Source organism: Scaptodrosophila lebanonensis, unplaced genomic scaffold, assembly GCF_003285725.1.
Source record: "Scaptodrosophila lebanonensis strain 11010-0011.00,11010-0021.00 unplaced genomic scaffold, SlebRS2 tig00000131-arrow-arrow-pilon, whole genome shotgun sequence".
In the NCBI taxonomy this organism is placed as follows: Eukaryota; Metazoa; Arthropoda; class Insecta; order Diptera; family Drosophilidae; genus Scaptodrosophila; species Scaptodrosophila lebanonensis.
In genome coordinates this window covers 1,617,905-1,637,949 of record NW_022060584.1, presented here as the reverse complement: position 1 = coordinate 1,637,949, position 20,045 = coordinate 1,617,905, and the positions used below count along the sequence as shown (strand labels likewise).

Below are 20,045 nucleotides of genomic sequence, written 5' to 3'. Positions count from 1 at the left end.
GCAGGTAACCCTCCCCTTGTACCAACGAGAATATATATATTTATTTTAAAAGAAAACTGTCGACACATAAATGCCATTGCCATTGTTTTTAGTTTTATTTCTGTTTCACTACTTTTCTAAAAATATATTCAATAATATAAATATAATTAATTGTAATAAATACCAACTTGCGCTATAGCATACAATAATAATTAATTCGTTAATAATACTTTCAACTTGCCTTTCATTCATAAAATGTAGCCAATTTGTTGACCTCTTGGCATTGGCTTGTCAGTGTGTGTTTGTGTTGTTAATAAAAAATAATATGCAAATATTTCTCATATTATTTATATAAATACTTTATTAATATTTAATGACTAGTAAACGTTTGCAGTTGTTGCTTTTCTTCATAATTTTCCATTCATTTTGTATTATTTATTGCATTCTTTTTTCTGTTCAGATATCGTTAATATCGAAAGTAAAAATTACGAAATGCTCACTGGTAAAGTAAATGTTGAGCATTTGCTGGGAGTTTTTTATTATTTTTAGAGTTTTGTATGAAAAATGTTTATCATTTAATTTTGAAAATTCCTTAAATTTTTGTTTTGCTTTTGCTTTTTGTATAATCCAATACATATTCTTTGAAATATGGAGGGCGTTTTGGCGTATTTCATTATTTCCCTTTTCAAAATTTAGAAATAAAATATATTATTGTTTTCTGTCTATCAAGTTGTTGAAAATATTTCAAGTGGTGAGCAAAAGAGCGGGCTGATGAATTAATTATCTCCCTCAACTATTATTGAAGTATCAACATTTAATTTACTTTCTTTATGGCAACTGCATTGCTAAAGATGGCAAAGTTGTTGATTCTAATTATTGACTCGTGCTGGGGGTCTGGGGAGCTGCTGCTCTTAGTAAGTCTGTCTCATTGAGCTCAACAAACGGTTTCAATAAAAATAAAATTCTCAAGTTTAGTTCAGGCATAGGGTACAAGTATTGCACTGCCCCATATAAGTCGATGCATGCAAATACGTTCTCTAAATAACTCTAGATCAACCAATTTCTTACCGCCCTTCCCACTCAACTCAACTCATCTCATCGGTTCCAATCCATTCCAATTGCCAGCTGAAAACTAGTTGTAAATTTCAAACATACTCAATACTCTCGATCATCGTAAAAAGTATATAAAGTAAGTATGCCGCTTAGAACCCTAAACGGTTCAGTTTACTCCGAACTATATAGAGTTATATATAAATTCAGTGCTTGTATAATTATTAAATTTGTTATTTTTTCTTTTCTTTTTGGGTTTTTTTTTTTTCAAAGTTGCTCAACGTTGCGTGCTTTTGTGTGTTCGGTCAAGGGGAGTTTGTTTCAAAACCGGTATTTCGGACCCTTTGGCCTGCCATAAAAGGTAGACAAAGCGCCCAAATATAGATACATATATGTATGTGTGGTGTATAGACCTGTAAGTTATGCTGTGTCCGGTTTGGTGTGCAAAATTTTGTGTTATATCATTTTTTTCTCCATAATTTCTTTTTACTTTTTGTTTTTTGTAATTTTTTTTTTTAACTCTCTTTTCAGTCTTTACGATTCACGGCTTTGTGCATTTGAATTCTTTTTAGTTGTCTCATTTACTTTATGACCGATATAGGATAGATTGTGTGTTGTTTATAATAATTGCTTGCATTTTTAAGTGACAATTCTAAAGTGACGGGCACGTATGCATGAGGAGCATGAGAAAAAGTCCAAACTACAAGTGTAGAGTGTTGAGCGGGTGAATGGTTCTAAGTGAGTGGTGACTGTGAATGGGGGGAGGGGTGTAGTGGGTGAGAGTGATTTAGCCAACACGGCTTCGTTCAAATGTATAATATAAGTATGATTATTATCATTAATCGTTTTTGCTTCTTTTCGTTAGAAAACATATCCCAAATTATTGGGGGGCAGTGTTGCAGCTTTTAGTTCTTTAGTGAAGTCCAAGCCTCTGACGGATCCTATTACTGATCCAGGGAGGTGGTTTTCGTACGTTTCCATAGTGTTTTGAAAAGACCCTTCTTTTTGACTTTGGGATTGGTGGTCGAGCTGCCTGCGCCATTGTCCTTGCATTTGCTGTTCTCCTTACGCTTGGTGGAACCTACAATTGAGACTAGATTAGCATTTAAGTGGAGTTCTTCATCTAAAAACAAGTTTAAAACAACTTTTTATACCCTTGCAAATATTTAATTTCAAGCAACAACAATGTTTCTATCGTTTAATTATGGCTTATATCGCAGAAGAAGGATATAGTTTTCCTTTTCAATCGATTTGGAAAAATAATCTGATTACAACGATAATAAACGTATTTGCAATATACTTGTACATAGAACGATATACGTGAAAGCTTAATTTGCATAGAAACAAACAGACCTATGGGGCTCACGGGGTCGGCCAAGCCTGTTCGGTGCGTTACAAACAACAAATACCAACTCAATAAACTCTTTGCAAGGGTATAAAGAGCATGTTAGGCCTAACTTACTCGTATCAAATTCGTAGGCATGCTTGTTATTGCTGTCATCCATGGGTTGATCGCTATAGGCCTTGTGTTTACGTTCCTTGTTATTCTCTATAATTGGATGGAATGGATACAAAAATATAGAGTGTTTGTATTATTAATAGTTTAAGGAGTGCAGCGACTACTTACTTTTCTTAGTTATTAGCAAGCTAGTCACACGACGCAGCGCCTCACGAGGCGACTTATTCAAAAAGGAAGGCGTCAGATTTGGCGGCAAGGTGAGCGGTTTCCGGGACTGACCTGTGCCGGACATCCCCGCTGGATTGTCCCACACCCGCACCGATGCTAAGCGATCAATATTCTCCGTAGAGGCCGGACGGAGAGAGCGCTGCTTTGGATACCAGCCGCGTGCAGGAGCGCCGGTCATGCGCAACATTTCGTTCGAGGCTAAGGCATGATTGATGGAACGCTGCCGGCAGATCTGCGCTGTGCCATAGGTGCCAGCTGGTATTGAGACAGAGCGAGAGAGAGAAGAAATGAGTTTAAGACAATGCATTATTGTGGAGTTATACTGCGAACTAACCACCTATGCCGACTATGGAAGTCCCCAGATTAATGCTATTCGATGTGCTTGAGCGGGGCGCTGTGCGTGAGCCGCTCACGGGCACAGGCTCATTTTGGCGACGATATGGCGTTCGTGGTATGTCACAGCTATAAATCAAGGCATAATTGATGAGTCGCTAATAAGTAAAGGGCATTTATAATAATGTTTCACTTACCCTCTGGCAAATATTGGCGTTTCAGGAAGACTACATGATGTTTGCAGGCGATGCTCCTCGCGTGGCGACTGCTTCAGGCTGCGCTTGGTACCATAGTTGATGTACCGGCGCTGATACGACCCGCTGCCACCCTCGCAGGAGCCTGTCGTGCCGCAGCCCATGGGCGGTGCTGGTAGCGGTGGCATGGGACCGAGTCCCGTGGGAGTTGTGATCCCACTGCCGCTACTGTAACCAAAAAGTTTTGGCGAACGCTTGCGATACTGCGAGTCAATCGACCAGGATTTCATGGTGTTGGCTGAATGGCCACCGCCCAGTCGATGTGGCGGTACTGCCGGCGGCAACGCGCATGGTAAGACCACGTCGTAGCTGGAGGATTGATGCGCAGGTGGCGGCGGTGCGGGCAGCTCATCATTAAAATGACGCACAGCGGCCACATTATCGCGGCTACGTCGCATATGGCTGCTGCTAACTACCGTCGCCCCCGACGCTGTGGCGTGCACCTCAACAACGGTGGTGTTCGTATTGGGACCGCCGGCATAGGGGGGCATTGAAGCAACAGAGGTGGGTAGCTCTAGCTGCTTACGCGGCGCATCCACCGGCGATGGCGGTAGCGGTGCATCGTAGTCGAATATATCCGGATTGGACGAGGGCGGAGATGGTGGCAACGGTCCAAAAGCGGCATTCTGTGAGAGCAGCATCTCTTTGGCACTCTCGGACTTGTGCACCCCAGGACGAAATTCAAGTATGCGCTTGGCATGTAGTTCTGCAGCGGCAGCAGCCGCGGCGGCGGCTGAAACAGCTCCTCCAGTGGCTGCATTGCAGGACTGACCCACGACTGGCAGATCGCCGCGTAACAGAGCGCTTATATTGTGCTCGATTTGCTTGAGTGGCGCACAGCCGTAGCTGAAATCGGAGAGCTCCTCGTCCTCCTCTAGTGTGGGCGCCAAATCGGTGTGTGGCGTTGTAGAATTGGAAGCACGATGATCTGCGAGCGGGTAGGTACAAAAAGTTAATGAGTTGCTGTTGCGTTTCTAGTTGATTTCCGTCTCACTCACCATACTCCTGTGGCTGGGGTGGCAAGGGGTTGCCATTGTAGGCAAACAGCTCATAGCCATTGCCATTGAGGCGCGCTTCGTCGAACTCCTCAGAGCTGGAGGTATTATCCGGCATGGACTCGGCGCTCAGACGTTTCTCGTTAAGCTGTTGCTGCAACATGGCCGTCTTAGTCTTGGCCGGTTTGTTCAACTCCGTCTCGCCTACGCTAATACCAATGCCAATGTCCAGCGACAGAGCGGCTCGCTGAGCTGCCGCGATTTCTAAGCCGCGACGCGTTTGCGCTGCCGCCGCTTCACACTCTTTGTAAACGAAGTTCTCACAGGGTGGAGGCGGTGGAGGCAGTGGGGCTGATTCGCTGAGCTCACTATCGCTTGTGTAGAAATCGTTGCTTATGGCTCCAGCTCCGCCCAGACTGGTGCGTGGTGGCTTTGGTATGCTAAAGATTTCAGCAGCGCGTGGTGGCTTCTTGGCCGTGGAGCGACGTATAACAAAGGTGCCCTTGCCTAACATGCTCTGCTCGTTGTACGCAAAACTATTATTGAAATCCGTAAGGTTATTGGAGCGTGCCTGATGCTGTAATTGAGGAAGTGAAAGATTAACAACATCAGGGAATTTAAATCTGTGTGGGGGCTATAGTCTGCCATGTAAGTATTCTGTAGATGACAAAAAATCTAGATTTTGACCGTGTAGAGACTGCTCTATTGATGAGTGAGAATTGTAAGCCATCAAGTCTACTAGGTTTTAATCGTAGATCATAAGATTCGATTGAAAAACTAAGTAGGAGTATTCATATTCTACGATTCATTTTCCTTAGAATTCATATCAATTAGCCTTCGATTATTTGGCTTTTGGAGAGTTAGGATTTTCTTTACCCACCTTTTTGGTCGATGCGCTTGTTGCCTTCTTTGAGCCGCTCGTTGCACTTGCCGTCTTGGTGGATTTTTTCCTATTGCTCTTGAAGTGTATCTCCCAGGCGACACCGTTCTGTTTGACTGGCGTCAGGTCTGTGGATATGGTGGACTCTTCCAGCGAGTCGTCCGAGTAGTCATCGTGTTTGATAGGCTTGGGCGCCAGCGCCACATTTATATTGGACGCAGCGGGCGAAGCCTCGCCGCTTGATGTGTGCTGCGAACCGGATGATGATGTGGTGCTATTGGAATGTGGATTCAGCATGTGGCACACCTCCTTGTGCTTCTCCACGGAGTTTTGTAGTCGCTTGCTGCGTGCGCCATCGCCAGCCGCCTTAGCCGATGGTCCTGGATAGATGGTCACCGGATGTTCGTTGAGCATGGGCTCGGGGAGCTTGGCCAGATTGCCGCGTAGCACGGCATTGTGCACGGCACTGATGTCGATGCCCAACGCATTGCGCTCCCCATTACAGCTACCGGTGCGTGTGGGTGCTAGGGCGCCGGAGGCGTGGCCGGACGAAGCGCCACCCAAGTTCGAGGCGCGTGCACCGCAGCAGGGCAGGCTGGAGTAGTTGGAGTTTGTGGCTGGCGTAGTGTTGGCGCTGCGTGCCTTGGGCTGTGCGTGATGGGTGATGTGGAAGGGGGTTGCGAGGGTGTGTGACTTGTTAATTGGTTTTTCGATGAAGCAGTTAAGGTTTTGGGGATTGTCAGACGGGAGGGATCTACTCACCAGCGTTGTTTGTATGAGTGGCGTTGTTGTTTCCTGGCTATGCTCCGCCTCCGACAATTTCGTTAGATTTTCGGCTGTGCCATCGACTTCATTGAAACTGCCTTCGGGCACCGTGTCTGTGCTGGGTGTTTGTGGCACATCCTCGGAGTCTTTCTTCGACATGCTACAAGTAAAGAGTAAAGTACAGCGTGGCATTTTGAGATTAAGTGGAGTGTTGATTTAGTACAGAGTTGGGGGTTAGGTGTGCTGAATAATAATGTGGTTTATAATTCCAAGCATTAGAGCTGCCTTATCAAATATGTACACACAGATGTGACAAACCGAGGGGTACTCGTATGCAAAGGATTAGCATTAAACCACACATTGTGAAATAACACTCCTTATATGGTCGTTGTTGAAGCTAGTTTAGTTAAAATCCAATTACTTTGGAGTTAATTATTCTACTTCAAAAATGTATTTTGTAAAGATCATTTACTTCAAATCCAACTTCATTTTTATCCATTTACAGTTGAAAACTTTAGTTTTTAAAAAAGTATTCTCTTCTTCGCTTAAAACAGTGCAAATTGTGAATAGCTGTGGCTTAATCCTGGAGATATTTGACATAAAAATGAAAAGTACGTTGATCGGGGTTAAGTTTTAATGTGTTTTAATGTTACTTGCCATAGTAATACTATTTCAAAATACGGACTACAAAGTGTTGGCTACTAATAACCCGAAGATTGCCTTACGGACGTTTGACAGAGTGTAGAGTTTAGTCTTCCAATCAGAAATAGTCTAGAGCATTTAGATTGAAAGGTGTAGGAGATATACACCAAGTAAGTATCGAAATTATGAATAGGGAAAGGGCAGAGTTCAGTTTTCCAATTGAAAAAAGAGTGGAGAGTTTAGTCTCGTTTTGGAAAGTGAAGAACTATAAGTTTACCAAGTAATCGAGAGTTTAGTCTTTCAATTGATAATAGTTAGAGCGTTCGTTTCTAACTAAATTTTAAAAGTTCAATTAAACTACATGCTGGATTTGTAGAAGAATTGTCTTTGAATTTAAAATAGTGTGGAGAGTTTAGACTCGATGCCCAATGACTCGAATACCAAATGAAAAGGAAAACGTAAAGAAGTTAGTTTCTCTTCAAGGGAAAAGGTCTTCCATGTTCGATCGAAAGTTCGAATGAAGTAAATGTTCTTGCCTTAAGGAGAGTTTAGTCTGCGAATTCAAAGTTATGTGTAGAGTTTAGTCTCTAGTTCTTCCAAGTAAATTTTTAAAGATCAAATAAGAGTAGTATTGTTATCTTTAAGAGTTGTTAGTCTCGTTATTGTAACGTTCGTGTTCGGGAACCAATTTGTCCACCCCTTTATTGCAAAGGGCTTTCAAAACACAACTAACTGCTTTGCTTATATTCATTATCTATCTGCTGTATGCACAACTAAACTCAATCACTCACTTTTTGCGACTCAGACTCATGTAGCCATCGTCCTCGGATTGATTCTCGCCACTGTTGCTGTGCAAGGCCACTGGTTTCGTTGTTGCCTCCTCAAATTCGGAAATGATGTCGTCCAGCACTTTAATGGGTTCGGGTATGTCATCCATCGAGATGGGCTCCAACGACTGCGGCTCTAACGATTGGGGCTCTAGCGACTGTGGCTCCAGCTCACTGCAAAATTGAAATGAAATTGTAATTAGCGTTACATACCCCCGGACTAACCGCAATAACCCATCAACGATGTGACCCACTACCAGTTACAATTTCTTTTGGGGCTTTGTTCGAAATGTTTGCGACATACTTTTGCTTTTGTTGGGGCGATGTCGGTGAGCTGCTGGCCATAGCATTGGCATCGACATCGACATCGGCATCAGCAACAGCATCGGCTTCGTCTGCGGAGGTATCGTGGGGCGACTCCACATGCAGGCCTGCCAGCTCTTCGGACTGCCCGGTTGCCATGTCAGCGGTCGTGGCTGGCTGCGCGACTGACTCCAACGCCTCTGCAATGATGTCGCTTGAATCGCGGGCGCCGGCACACGATTCAGGTGTTGCTGCCATTATGCGATTTTCATTGGAAACGGGCTTGGATTTGTTTCTCTTTCCACCTTTGCCTCGTCGTTCGTTGATTATGAAAATGTAATAAATGCGCCCTCCCGCCGCTGCTCCTCTTTGTTTGTCCACCACCTCGTCGTCGTCGTCGTCGTCGTCGTCGCCGTCGCTGCTCTTTCAATTTTCATCCAAGCAGTGTGTGAAAGTGATTGGCGTATATACGAGTATATGTGAATATTTTTCGTTTTTCAGGTCATTAAATTCGTCATCGAAATGTTGCTTCAGTGTTGCTTCTAAACTGCAAAAAACGACAACAAAGAATTGCGAATTGTAGTCCTCCCCACAAGTATTATCAACTATTCCAATACGAATATGTATAACATTTAAGTCGCTGTAATCCGACATTGCGGCAAAGTTTCCCAACTCACAGCGCTATTAATAAATAATTAATATTGATTTTGAGCTGCCGTTGATGGCATTATGTCCAATTAAATGGTGTGTTCCTAAATCTCATATGCCCATCCGTATCAATATCAGTGACTTGCGTGTGTCGCTGCGCGTGGGGGAGGGTTAGGGCAGCGCAGGGCAGGGGTACGGATAAAGCCAGCTTGGGGTTGCTGATGATGATGAAGGCAATCATGATAAGCAAAACAGGGCATCAGCATTAGCTGGCAGATGTGTGCAACAATTGGGTCTAAAAAGCCGTCATTTAAGCACTGTCGACTGTTTCACATTTGCCAGAGAGCGAGGTTATGACCTTTGTTTGACCGTACCATTTTTTATTTGACACTCATTAGCATTACAAACATATTTTGCACGAAAAGGTGAACATTTTAAGAGCTCTCTCAAGCACTATCTGCAGTTGTTATTCAAATTTGAGCAAAGTGAGTTCAATTAATGGAATTCGTACCTTGAGGGGTCTCTTAAATGAGGAGTCGAGTATCTTAAGAGTCAGTCCGTTGGGTTGCGTTTTATTTGTTTAGCAAATGAGGAAGTGACTGACAAATGAATAACAAAGTGTTGTACTCAAATGAGTTTGTTAAAAATCGAAGAACAGACAATCTCGTGGTTATAATATCAAAGGAATGCATTATGGTTCGAGAAATGTAGCTTTCAATAATGGTTTTTAGTTCTTCAAAGTTTATTTTAGTCAAAAACTTTTTATTTTCTTTTAAAAGTTAATAATTATTTATTTTTTATTTCAATATTCAATTTCTAATTTCCATCTGACTACATTCCTGCCTGTGGAGCGTGGAGGCGTTATTTGATTTCAAATATTTTCCATCAATGCCAAATAGTTCTTTAATCTTCATATAATAACTACTATTTTCTAGGATATTATTATTATTATTTGTTAAACGTTCAGTCGCCATTGGACTTGTGCCTCCCATCCATTTAATTAGAATTTCATCTTTTTTCAACAAGCAGCATTTCTTCAAATATATTTTCAGTACCTCTATCTGTTAAATCATTTTTCTATAGAAACACATTTGAAAACAGTTGGTCACTATAGCAGCTGTTTTGCATCTCTTTCCGATAAAAGTTCATGTTTTGATAAATGGAAGAAATAAACATACATATACATATGTACTTGTAGGTGTAAAGTTTCAGCATCAATGGGTTTACAATGAAACAGATGGATGGACAGACATTTGTTTATTTTTATACGAAACTAAACTAAACTAAAAATACAAAGCTAATTGAAAATGTTTTATTGTAATTGTTTTTAATTAGACTTAAGAACAAAAACTAAACTGCGGAAAGTTGTCAATTGACAAATTGGCAAAAATACACAATTCTTGGCTTTCTTTTACGTGTAAGGATACCTTCGTATTTCTCCTGATAATATAGTATTACAGGCCAAACAACAGTGCAGTTACTCCTATTGTACAGAATAATGTCAGTTATGTGGGCATATTTCCAGCTCTAGTTAATTAGTATTTCTTTGTAAATTAATTATTTTAATTAACGACAAAAGCTTTAAAGTAAAATAAAATAGTATTACCAACACCTTTTGTTTGCTGCCTAAGTTGGAAAAAGAAGATGGTCGCGACCAGAGGCAATGATTGACCCAAATGTTGGCTAATTTAAGCTTGTGTTGGCCAAATATGACATCAGAGCCACGCATAATTTTATTAGAGAGAAACCCAAATATGTATTCAAATTATTGGAAATTAAATTAAATATTTCCAAAATAACAATTTTAACACTTGGACTAAATGCTTGTAGCCTGCCAGGGGTCTTGCGTTTTTATGCGTAGCAGAAAAAAAGCGAACATATTTTTTATAAAAAGAAAGATTTTGATTTGAAAACCAATGGAAACAAGAAGTGGATATGCTTCTAGACCACATAAGTAAGTCGATGAGTTGAAAATATATAGAAACCGTTAACTTGAAAGATAACTTTGATGAAGAAGGTCGCTTCCAGGTGTTTCATTAATCAAATATTATCAACAAATTAAAAAGGTTTTTGCTGAACAAAATAAGATATATTGAACATTTATTTTCAATCGCTCAAATGTAAGATCTAGTTCGAAAGTATTTGTCGCACTGATTCATGCTTAGCCTTGGAAATTTGGAGTTCCCCCCTTAAAAAATGTCACCTGTCTGTTCCTAAATAAACTAAAGCGTGATTTTAAAAATTTTAGCAAACCATTAGAAGAATTAAAGTTATGAGGATTGACATTTTAGGCGCATTGTTCGATAATTTCCGAATTAAATAAATTGATTTGGAAATCGTCTTAAATGTTCAACTAAATGTGCAAAGTCGGTTTGTTTTTCAGGTTTTTAACTAAACCAAAAGTTCAGATACCAGAAAGTAACTAAAAAACGATAATTAATTTCAGCTTAAGGAATAGTTAAACAATTGTTTGAGAAAAAATCTTAAGCGCAATGCTCGATCATTTCTACTAAAATATAACAAATTGACTTTGAGGTTCAACGAATATCATTCCTCTTTTTAATTATTTACAAATTCAGATATTCGGATGAAACTCAAGTGTTGTGCTTAATTAGTTTAAGTTTAGAACATGAACTGAAGTACTAGTGATGGGTTAAACGCTTTTATAAATAGATTTGGGGTTCAACGAATGGTAGTATCCTCTTAAATTATTCACCCAATTATGTGGAGCCGGTCTAGATACACATGCTGTGTCACACTTTGTAGTGCCTTTTAGTTGGAATAAGTTTATTCTGGACAGCTGCGTCCACACTTCAACTTTATGACTTGGCAGACACTCGAATAAATGGAAACAATATTTTCCGTGTACAACTTTTGTGCGAGTAACTTTGAAAACTTCACAAACACTAAATAACCAACACAAAGTGTCCAACAATTTTGAATTGATTTTTCACGTTGTGCCAAGGTGTGAAGTGTGGTGTGTGTGTGTGTGTGTGCGTGTGTTGTGTGTGAAAAACAGGGAAAACGGCGAAAAAAGTGCGAGTGCGAGAACTACTCGCTTCATTCATATTTTTCTATACACTTTGTTTGTAGGGAGAAGTTATGTATATAGAACTCGATGCACACAGACACATATGCACGTATTATAGCTATATACTTGTACATACTTGTATAGTATATGCAAGTCATATACATATAGACAATGGCGCTGCTAACGCTTTGTTGTTGCTTTGCTCAGGAAGGCAAACTTTTGTTGCTGAAATTGTATACACACAATGCTAGAGCGCTAAAATAAAAACTATGCGGCTGTGGGTGGCCTACAAACGCACAAAAACACACACAACTATACGAATGTACATACATATGTAGATTTGTAGATATGCTTAACTAATGCATAAAAAGCTGCCGCATCCTTTCTACGAGCGAGCAACGGAAATGGCAGACAACAACAGCAACAGCGCGCAATTTATTTAAGTTTCTAAAACGAAAACGAAAAATTCCATTTCCGGTTTATCAGCAAAATTTCTATAAACCAATGCACACGCACACACAAACACACACTCCCTCCTGGGTATGTGTTAGTTAGCCGACAATTTTGCCACCCACTCCAACGCTGCGTTGACACCTACACACACACACACACACACACACTCGCACTCACATATGAGCACGCGTACATCGGCAAGTAACTTTGTCTAACTGTTAAATTTACTGAGGGGGCGGCTCTGCTTTACTTTACTGAATGAAGTTGCTGGCCCTGCTTCGACGTCGACGTCGCTGTCGCTGTCATCGTCGCAGGGAGTCTGGCATCGATTTTTTCATATGCATATATACGCACACACATACAAACACACACAAAGCAGCAGCACTCAAAATTTTGATTTTTATTGCCGCACATCCACAAACACACACACACACACAGGCATAGCACACACGCACACATTTGCATAATAATTAAAGTTAAAAGCTTTTTACTGCCATCATCGCATTGAAAGGTCAAATCAAAAATCTTCCAATTGGAAATGTTGCTAAAAATAGCAAAAAAAGAAAAGAAAGAAGAATGAAATAAGCTTGAGTGTGCGAGCGAGATGCCAGAGAGCTGGCTGAGACTGACAGACGCGGCGGCTTCGGCTTTGTGCCTTTTGTACTTGAGTGGCAGCAGCAACAACAGCAATAACGACAAAAACAGACGCACTTCCGAACAAGACAACGTTTGTGTATGAATTGTATTTTGCAATTATGAATATGAGGCACAAAAACACTCCACGCATATACATACATACATGTCGCGTTTTTTTTTGTGTTGTTTGTTGCCAAGACCATAAAAAGCAATCATGAACAACAACAACGACACGGAAACTAAACATGCGACGTAGCGCAACGTTGCGCGTTTAATTTGCGACTGAATAAAGAAAATTGTCTAATGCGAGCATACTCATAGGCAGGCAGGCAGGCCGCGACAGCGGCAGCTCAAACATCCCAAGCAGCCATACACATGCATTGCGCACAGTGGCTGAGAAACGATTTACAGCATTCGATTATTATTACAAGTTCTGTAACAAGACTTGATTACAATTACTATTATAAATGTAAATCAGTCGACCATTTCAAATTGGTCAAATGAAATGGAATTTCCAAACAAAGTTATACCTTTATGTACTTTGGCTGTTCAATTATTTAAATGTTATGTATCTACATAAATAAATATCAATTACCGGAATAGTCAGAACAATAAATAAAAGTTACAATAGCTGTTGTTTTTATTTATTTTTTATTACAAATGGCATAACCGTATTATGCGAAGTTTGTTTTGTCATAAATTTGAATCAGTTGTAAACAATGTTTTTTATGAAAATAGAACAATGAAGATACAGTGCGGAAGTAAAAAATTGTGTTAAATAATTTAAACCAAGAAATAGTTAACAATATTTAGCAATATAGTTAGTAATATTTAATGGAGCTATAGAGTTCGTTAACTATTTCTGTTACAGGAGTACGATATTAAAGGGTTATTTACAATCGAATATAAGTATTTAATTTGAGACAACACAATTCTCCTAAACACCTCTGCAAAGAATCTGTGAACTTTTTCTTTAAGTATCCCACAATTTTACACATAGACGCCTAAATAAAAGAATTTTCACTGGACTTCGGATGAACCGTTTTTTTTTACCCACCCCACCACATCACCCATCGACTTTTGTTAATTCAGAGCTGCAGCGAACAAGCCCTACTTAGAATATCTGACTGTAAAGCCCAAAAAGCAATCAGTTTTGAAAAATGTATTGTAATACGAGTATACATATTTATAATAATTTCGTAATTTAATTCAACGTATTACGTAATTGAGATATTTAAAGGGCAGCCTTTATTATTTAATTATTACTTTTATTCAATATAGAGTATTATATTTAATTTATTATTATACTCATTTAAAAACTAAAATAGAAAAAGCAGTCAACAATTTGCATTAGGAATATGGCCGTTTGACCACTGTATGCGGCATAAAGCCAAAAAGAGCGCATGTTAGTGAGAGCGGGCGCTCTGAACTTGTGTGTGGGAGGTGGAAACGGCGCCGTTACTTGTTTATTTGCCGGCCTGGTACTCTTGCCACTGTTGTTTGTTGTTCTACTTGCCGCCATCAGTGTTGCCAGTTCAGCTATTTTCCCACCATCTGCAGAGTTTTTCGAATGCAGATGCTGGCAAATATTTTCTATGACTGGAGGTATTTCCAGCGTTTTTTGAAGTTTAAGTACTAATTAGAAGGTATTTGTATGTAAATCGAGTTAAACTTGATATGTTTTCTCATACTTTGAAGAACGATTTTTGACCGACTAGGGTAGACCACTTGTATCATGTAGAAGTTATTAAAATAAGTCTTGAAACCAGTTTTACTGAAAGACATGGACGTCAAAATTTATATTGTAATACAATATATTGTAAATATAAGTAGGTGTTCTAAAAATGTATTATCATCGTTTTACCAGCCATATTATTTCTTTGCTATTTCTAAATAATTTTAATTGCTGATCTAGCATTTTCCGACACAAGAACTGACAGCTCCGCCATGCGTGCGTCCAGTCAGCAGTAACGGACGCATGTCGCACATTTGTTAAAATCATTAAAATTGATTTGCTGTGTGTATATATAGTATGTACATACATATATTAATATGTTTATGTGCTCAAATGACTGATGATTTTGCTGGCAGGCGCCACGCGTCGCATTTATGCACGCTTCATTGGTGCAGTCGCGTCCAGCTCTGATTCCACTCTTCCCATCCCACCAACAGTGTTGCTGGCTTAGCCATTTTCCCGCCACCTCTTGTTTTTCTAATGTCGAACATAATTATTATAGCACTAATGGAAGTTCAAGTGACTTTTTCAAAACAGGTAGTAATAACAGCTGTTATACCACTCGGTTTTTATGTTTAATTATAAAGCCCATTGCGTTGGCTGGGAAATAGTTGTTTGTTTTCGTGTTTTTCATTTTACATTTGTAAATCAGAGTAGGATGTATGATAGAGTCCAACCTGACAACCTACGTATATACTGTAGAAGTCATTTGAATAATGCCTTTAAACGAGTCTCACCAAACATATTTTTGCCTTTGAAGATATTGGTTTTAAATTGGATATCGTAACATACATATACCATGTATCTTTCAATTGGGGATTTCTAGTAATGTTTCCCACTATCAAATTCATTAATAGCTGAACAGTCGTATACAAATGAAAATTAGGCATTTGTGGCATTCTACAGCTGTTTTTTTTATGGAAAATACAAAAAAAAGAAGCCTATCAGCATTAAACCTTATTTATAGCTTTTTTCAATTGCTGATCTAGCCTTTTCTGACGCTCGAGAGCTCGCAACACTGCCCACCACCAGAACAAGAAACCACCGTTAGCGCAGCAGAACGCGTGCGCATTCATTAGCACGCCACGTCGACTGCGCAGCCGGCTAAAGCTGCAGTCGCCGCCGCTGCTTGCATTTCGCAGAATTCCCGTATGCATTGTTGTTGTTTTTGATTGGCTTTTGTTTTCTTTTTCGAGTACAAATGCGTGCTCTTTGTGTGTATTTTTTCTCTAGTTTGTTTGTTTTTTTTTTATATATAAACTTAAAAGTAATAATCATTTACTTGATTTATTTTGTTGTTGTGTTTTCACTGTTATACAATTAATAATCATCAAAATTTCTTTAAACGTGTATTGTTTGCTGTTGTTTGTTGCAAAGCTGCTGTTGTTTGTTCCGGCCACATGCCGCCTCTATTGTTTGTTCGCTCAGCCGGCGGCACAACCTCGATGTTGTTGTTGTTGTTCTCGCTTACAACTTGTCCAAATACTGGGCCAAATCGGGCAGACCCTCCTTGAGACCCTTGCGTTTACGCGTGTCTTGCACAATTTGGTAGGGTTTGCTTGAGGGCTCGCACGGGTCACCGGGCAGCACTTGCCAGTGATCGAAGACGCACTGTGGGAAGGCCTGGCCACCGGTGTTGGAGCGGAGATCGGCGGTGAAGCCGAAGGATTCGTTGACAGGCAAGTAGGCCTTGACCACGAACATGGGGGTACCCACGACTTGAGCCTCCTCGAAGACATGGCCACGACGTCTGTTGAGCACACCGTAGATGCCACCAACAGCGACTTCGGGACATTGGATTTCGCACAGATACACGGGTTCCATGAGACGTGGGCCGGCGGTGATGGCGGCTGCGTACAGGCAACGACGCGTGGTTGGAATGATCTGGCCACCACCACGATGGATGGCATCAGCGTGCAGGGTGACATCATAGATGTTGAAGCGCACACCACGCATATTCTCATCGGCCATGATGCCCTCCTTGGAGGCCCACTGGAAGCCAGCGACCACGGAGTCCTTGATTTCGTTCAAGTATTGCACGGATTTGGTGCAATCGAGGATGAAGTTGGGGCCGGTACCGTCGGGGCCGAAGCACCAGATCTTACGGGCCTCGGTCACATCGTAATCGTACTTCTCAGCCAGGTAGCGGGCGCGCACCTTGAAATCATCCTTGGAACTGACATCGCCATTGTCAATGTCCTCGGGCAGACCGTCGGGCATAGGCAGAGCCTTCATCAGCAGACGGTTGTGCTTGTTGGGGGACTTGGACAAGCACATTTGGTTGGATTCCTCGAAGACAGTTTCGCGATAAGACACAACAGGGTCGGACTTCTTTAGTGGGATGCAAGCGTGATCTTCTTCCAAATCCTTCAGGCAAATTTCCAAATGCAATTCACCGGCACCGGCAATGATATGCTCGCCAGACTCTTCAATGATACATTGCACCATAGGATCGGATTTGGCCAAACGCTTCAGACCCTCCACAAGTTTGGGCAAATCGGCAGGGTTCTTGGGCTCCACAGCCACACGCACGACAGGCGATACGGAGAACTTCATGACCTATTGCGAGTTAAAAAAGGAAATATGTTTAGTCTATTGTAGATCAGATTTCAGGTGCCGTGGTTCTGGCCCGTACCTTCATGTTGTGCGCATCCTTGAATGTGGTAATGGTACCAGTCTTGACCAAGAACTGATCAACACCAACCAGACCGCAAATGTTGCCAGAGGGCACATCCTCGATGGCCTCCACATAGCGACCCATCATCAAAATGGTACGCTGAATGGCCTTCTCGTACAAATCCTCCTTCTTGCCGGGCACATAGTTGGGGCCCATGATGCGGCACTTCTGGCCAGTGGCAACCTTGCCGGAGAACACACGACCGAAGGCATAGAAACGACCCTTATCGGAGGTCGGCACCATTTTAGAAATGTACATCATCAGAGGGCCATCGGGATCGCAGTTCTTTACAGCGACGGCGGCCTCATCGTCATGGGGACCCTCGTACAACATCTCCATACGGTATTTTTGGGCCACCACAGGCGAGGGCAAGTGAATGGCAATCATCTGAAGCAAAGCCTCACCGGCTGGCAACCAGGTGCGCATCACAGTCTTCAACAGCGCCTTGCCATCCTTATCCTTGTCCTCGTGCTTCAGCGTCACACCGATTTTCTCTAGCAACACAGGGATCTCCTCCTTTTTGTAGTTCATGATGGCATCGAACACCTTGTAGATGGGATCCAAGATGTACATGCAGAAGGAGCGCTTGTTGTCGGCCTCCTTTTGCTTCTGCCACTTCTTGGTCTTGGCATTGAAGAAGTTCTCACCCCACAGACTGTAAGAAAGAGATATAGCCATATGGTTATTCTTAGGAACAAGTATGTGTGCGATTGATTTAGTTTGGATGGCCGTTTAAAATGTAACGCCCTTGCCTTAGCATGCGTCGTTAAGACATTAGGAAAGAGGTCGCGACGTAGCGTTTCAGCAGCGGCGTTTCATGCTGCATACTCCTTACGGAGCTAGCAACAATTTTCATCTGCTTTTATTGTTCATGCACTTGTGGCGCCCTCCGCACGCGCTGAGCTAAAAGGTCCCGAAGGACCACAAAGCTGCAGTACGCTCAGCGTCACACGTTTTGTGCTAAAAGCAATGAAGTTCCAAATCAAACTATGAAATTACGTAACTCCCAATGGACAAAATATTGCATTTATATCTACTATAATGAGATGACAATGCGTTTCCTTTGATATAGAAGCTGTACATTTTTGGGATTGAAGTGAACGTCTACTGTGAGCTCTGTTAGTTAAGAAGAACCTTAACGCATAATATATATGACAATTAATTAGTAGATTGGGGCTCAATGGAATAGCGAATCACTTGAACTTTTAGAATTTTGTTGATCTATTTAGTTTATCGGTAGTCCACTAATTTGTTACGTTGCTTGTAAAAATAGAAACCAAACTCGTGATTGAATTGTTTAACTGACTACTTACCGGTTCATTAGCTTGACAACATCGATCTTGAATTTCTCGGAGTACATCTCAGAGAACTGCTTGAGGGTGAAGGCCCATCCGTGCAGACCCGAACCGAAACCGACCGAACCCTTCGATGGATCAACACGGACCTCTCCCATTGGACCGCCATCGTCATTGTAGGTGGCAATAATGACGTTCACATTCTCCACAATACGCTGGAAGGTCTGGTACAGTTCCTCAGCGTCCAATTGCAGTTCGAGCAGAGCACGGTCCATCTTGTTCATGAACAGAATGGGCTTGATACGCTCAGCGATGGCCTGACGCAGCACAGTCTCCGTTTGGACGCACACACCAGACACGCAATCGACGACGACGAGCGCACCATCGGTGACGCGCAGAGCGGCTGTCACTTCCGAGGAGAAATCAACGTGACCGGGTGAATCGATCAGATTGATCAAGAAACCCTTGCACTCCTTCTCACGCTGATCGGCATGGGTGATGAACACCAAATCCTTGTCCTCAACCTCGAAGTACATGGAGATGGCACTACATTTATATATATATAGAAATGTATGTGTTTGCATGAGAATTAGTCATGGTGGGCATTGAGTGCGTGGTTTGTTGACGGACTTACGTCGACTTGATGGTAATGCAACGCTCCTGTTCGTCCTTACGCGTATCGGTGAAACGCGTCTCACCGGCCTTGGCACCAGCAATGATACCAGCCTTGGACACCAGCGAGTCAGTCAGAGTGGATTTACCATGGTCGACGTGGGCGATGACGGACATGTTGCGAATGTTACGCTTCTTGTCCATCAGGCCACGGATTTCGTCGACGGTGAAGTTGACCTACAAAAACAAAAAGGAAGGGAAGAGAGGAGAGTAGAAGAAAAATCTTTGTCAGAGTTGGCCTCATTAAAAATGGCGTCTACACATACACACAACTACATATACTCAGCTACATCTGTATGTACAATCAATCTCATACACTTACATACATATATAGACAGACATACGTGTGCGACTTTGAGGTTAGGGCTAGACAAAAGCCACTTGTGTTGGCCATTTGTTGTATAGTACATGCCGTGGAATTTCACAAGAAATTCCCACATAAAAATACATATATACAAACATATAGACACACGGACACACCTATCAGCATGTTCTGCCGTTGCTAGCCAAGTATTTCATTATCAAACGCAAAGTGCACACGTCATTTTGCAGTTTCCCACTACTTTCTTCTTTTTTTTCTCTTCATGCATTTCGGCCTTTGTCTTGCATTTCACCACTCGCTCGCACACACACACAGACCATATATCTGCAGATTAGGTCACATCGGTAGTTTTTCACTTATTACATTTTTTTCAGCACATTTGCGTAAAATACTTAAGCGCTGCGCCCTTGGATTGTATCGAGTCGCAATTAAAGCACTTATTTTCTATTTTTTTCACCTACCATTTTGGATGTTTAGTGATTTTCGTGGACCAACTTTTAAAAACACTACACGCCTGCACTGGCGTATTGACAGAAAAGAACGAACAACGTTGTGTGTGTGCTCGGCCGCTGTTTGACAGCTCGCCGCGGTGCTGCCAACTTAAATTTGCCGCCGCAGTCTGGCAGCTCTACTATGTGACATCAGTTCGACGATACACTTATCGAGTAGGCACGCAAATTACCGCTTTTAATCGCTTTAGTATTTTGAAAGCGAGCCACACAGTCGCGAATTCGAAAATCTTCAGTAGTGTATGGCTTTGTGAAGAATATTTGTGCAAAGAATTTTTGCTCGATTTTATTGATTGCCTCCAAAATAGGACATCATTTTGGAAAAATAAAACTAAATATTACAAAAACAAAC

At 41.6% G+C, this 20,045-nt stretch overlaps 2 protein-coding genes across 3 annotated transcripts; both read right to left on the bottom strand.

Annotated features, from left to right (window-relative positions):
* Window positions 1-55: 55 nt before the first annotated feature.
* Window positions 56-12,739, bottom strand: LOC115629078. 2 transcript variants are annotated; one of them, XM_030525393.1, is made up of 11 exons: window positions 12,647-12,739; window positions 7,717-8,262; window positions 7,377-7,586; window positions 5,941-6,103; window positions 5,179-5,826; window positions 4,302-4,875; window positions 3,247-4,231; window positions 3,051-3,178; window positions 2,657-2,971; window positions 2,492-2,578; window positions 56-2,122 (listed from the first exon to the last, which is right to left on the bottom strand). In XM_030525393.1, the coding sequence occupies exons 2-11, from the start codon at window positions 7,971-7,973 to the stop codon at window positions 1,974-1,976; spliced, it is 3,516 nt and encodes a 1,171-aa protein (XP_030381253.1). In that variant the 5' UTR covers window positions 7,974-8,262; window positions 12,647-12,739; the 3' UTR covers window positions 56-1,973. The 2 variants fall into 2 exon arrangements, with proteins under 2 accessions (XP_030381253.1, XP_030381254.1); XM_030525394.1 differs by having other exon boundaries at window positions 56-2,110.
* A 2,747-nt stretch (window positions 12,740-15,486) lies between these two features.
* Window positions 15,487-19,768, bottom strand: LOC115629057 (elongation factor 2). Its single transcript, XM_030525372.1, has 5 exons — window positions 19,646-19,768; window positions 18,825-19,039; window positions 18,209-18,736; window positions 16,854-17,550; window positions 15,487-16,777 (listed from the first exon to the last, which is right to left on the bottom strand). Exons 1-5 carry the CDS (start codon window positions 19,646-19,648, stop codon window positions 15,686-15,688), a joined length of 2,535 nt encoding a protein of 844 aa, XP_030381232.1. The 5' UTR covers window positions 19,649-19,768; the 3' UTR covers window positions 15,487-15,685.
* Between the last annotated feature and the right edge of the window lie 277 nt (window positions 19,769-20,045).

What these genes read in the sequence shown, in the direction of transcription:
- LOC115629057 (XM_030525372.1), bottom strand. An exon ending in TGCATTACCATCAAGTCGAC is followed by an intron (nt 18,737 to 18,824) that starts GTAAGTCCGTCA and finishes ATATAAATGTAG; the next exon opens with TGCCATCTCCATGTACTTCG. An exon ending in GTTGTCAAGCTAATGAACCG is followed by an intron (nt 17,551 to 18,208) that starts GTAAGTAGTCAG and finishes TCTTTCTTACAG; the next exon opens with TCTGTGGGGTGAGAACTTCT.
- LOC115629078 (XM_030525393.1), bottom strand. Translation starts at nt 7,973, where the DNA reads ATGGCAGCAACACCTGAATCGTGTGCCGGCGCCCGCGATTCAAGCGAC. An exon ending in TCGCCCCAACAAAAGCAAAA is followed by an intron (nt 7,587 to 7,716) that starts GTATGTCGCAAA and finishes TCAATTTTGCAG; the next exon opens with TGAGCTGGAGCCACAGTCGC. An exon ending in TGCCTACGAATTTGATACGA is followed by an intron (nt 2,123 to 2,491) that starts GTAAGTTAGGCC and finishes ATGCTAATCTAG; the next exon opens with TCTCAATTGTAGGTTCCACC.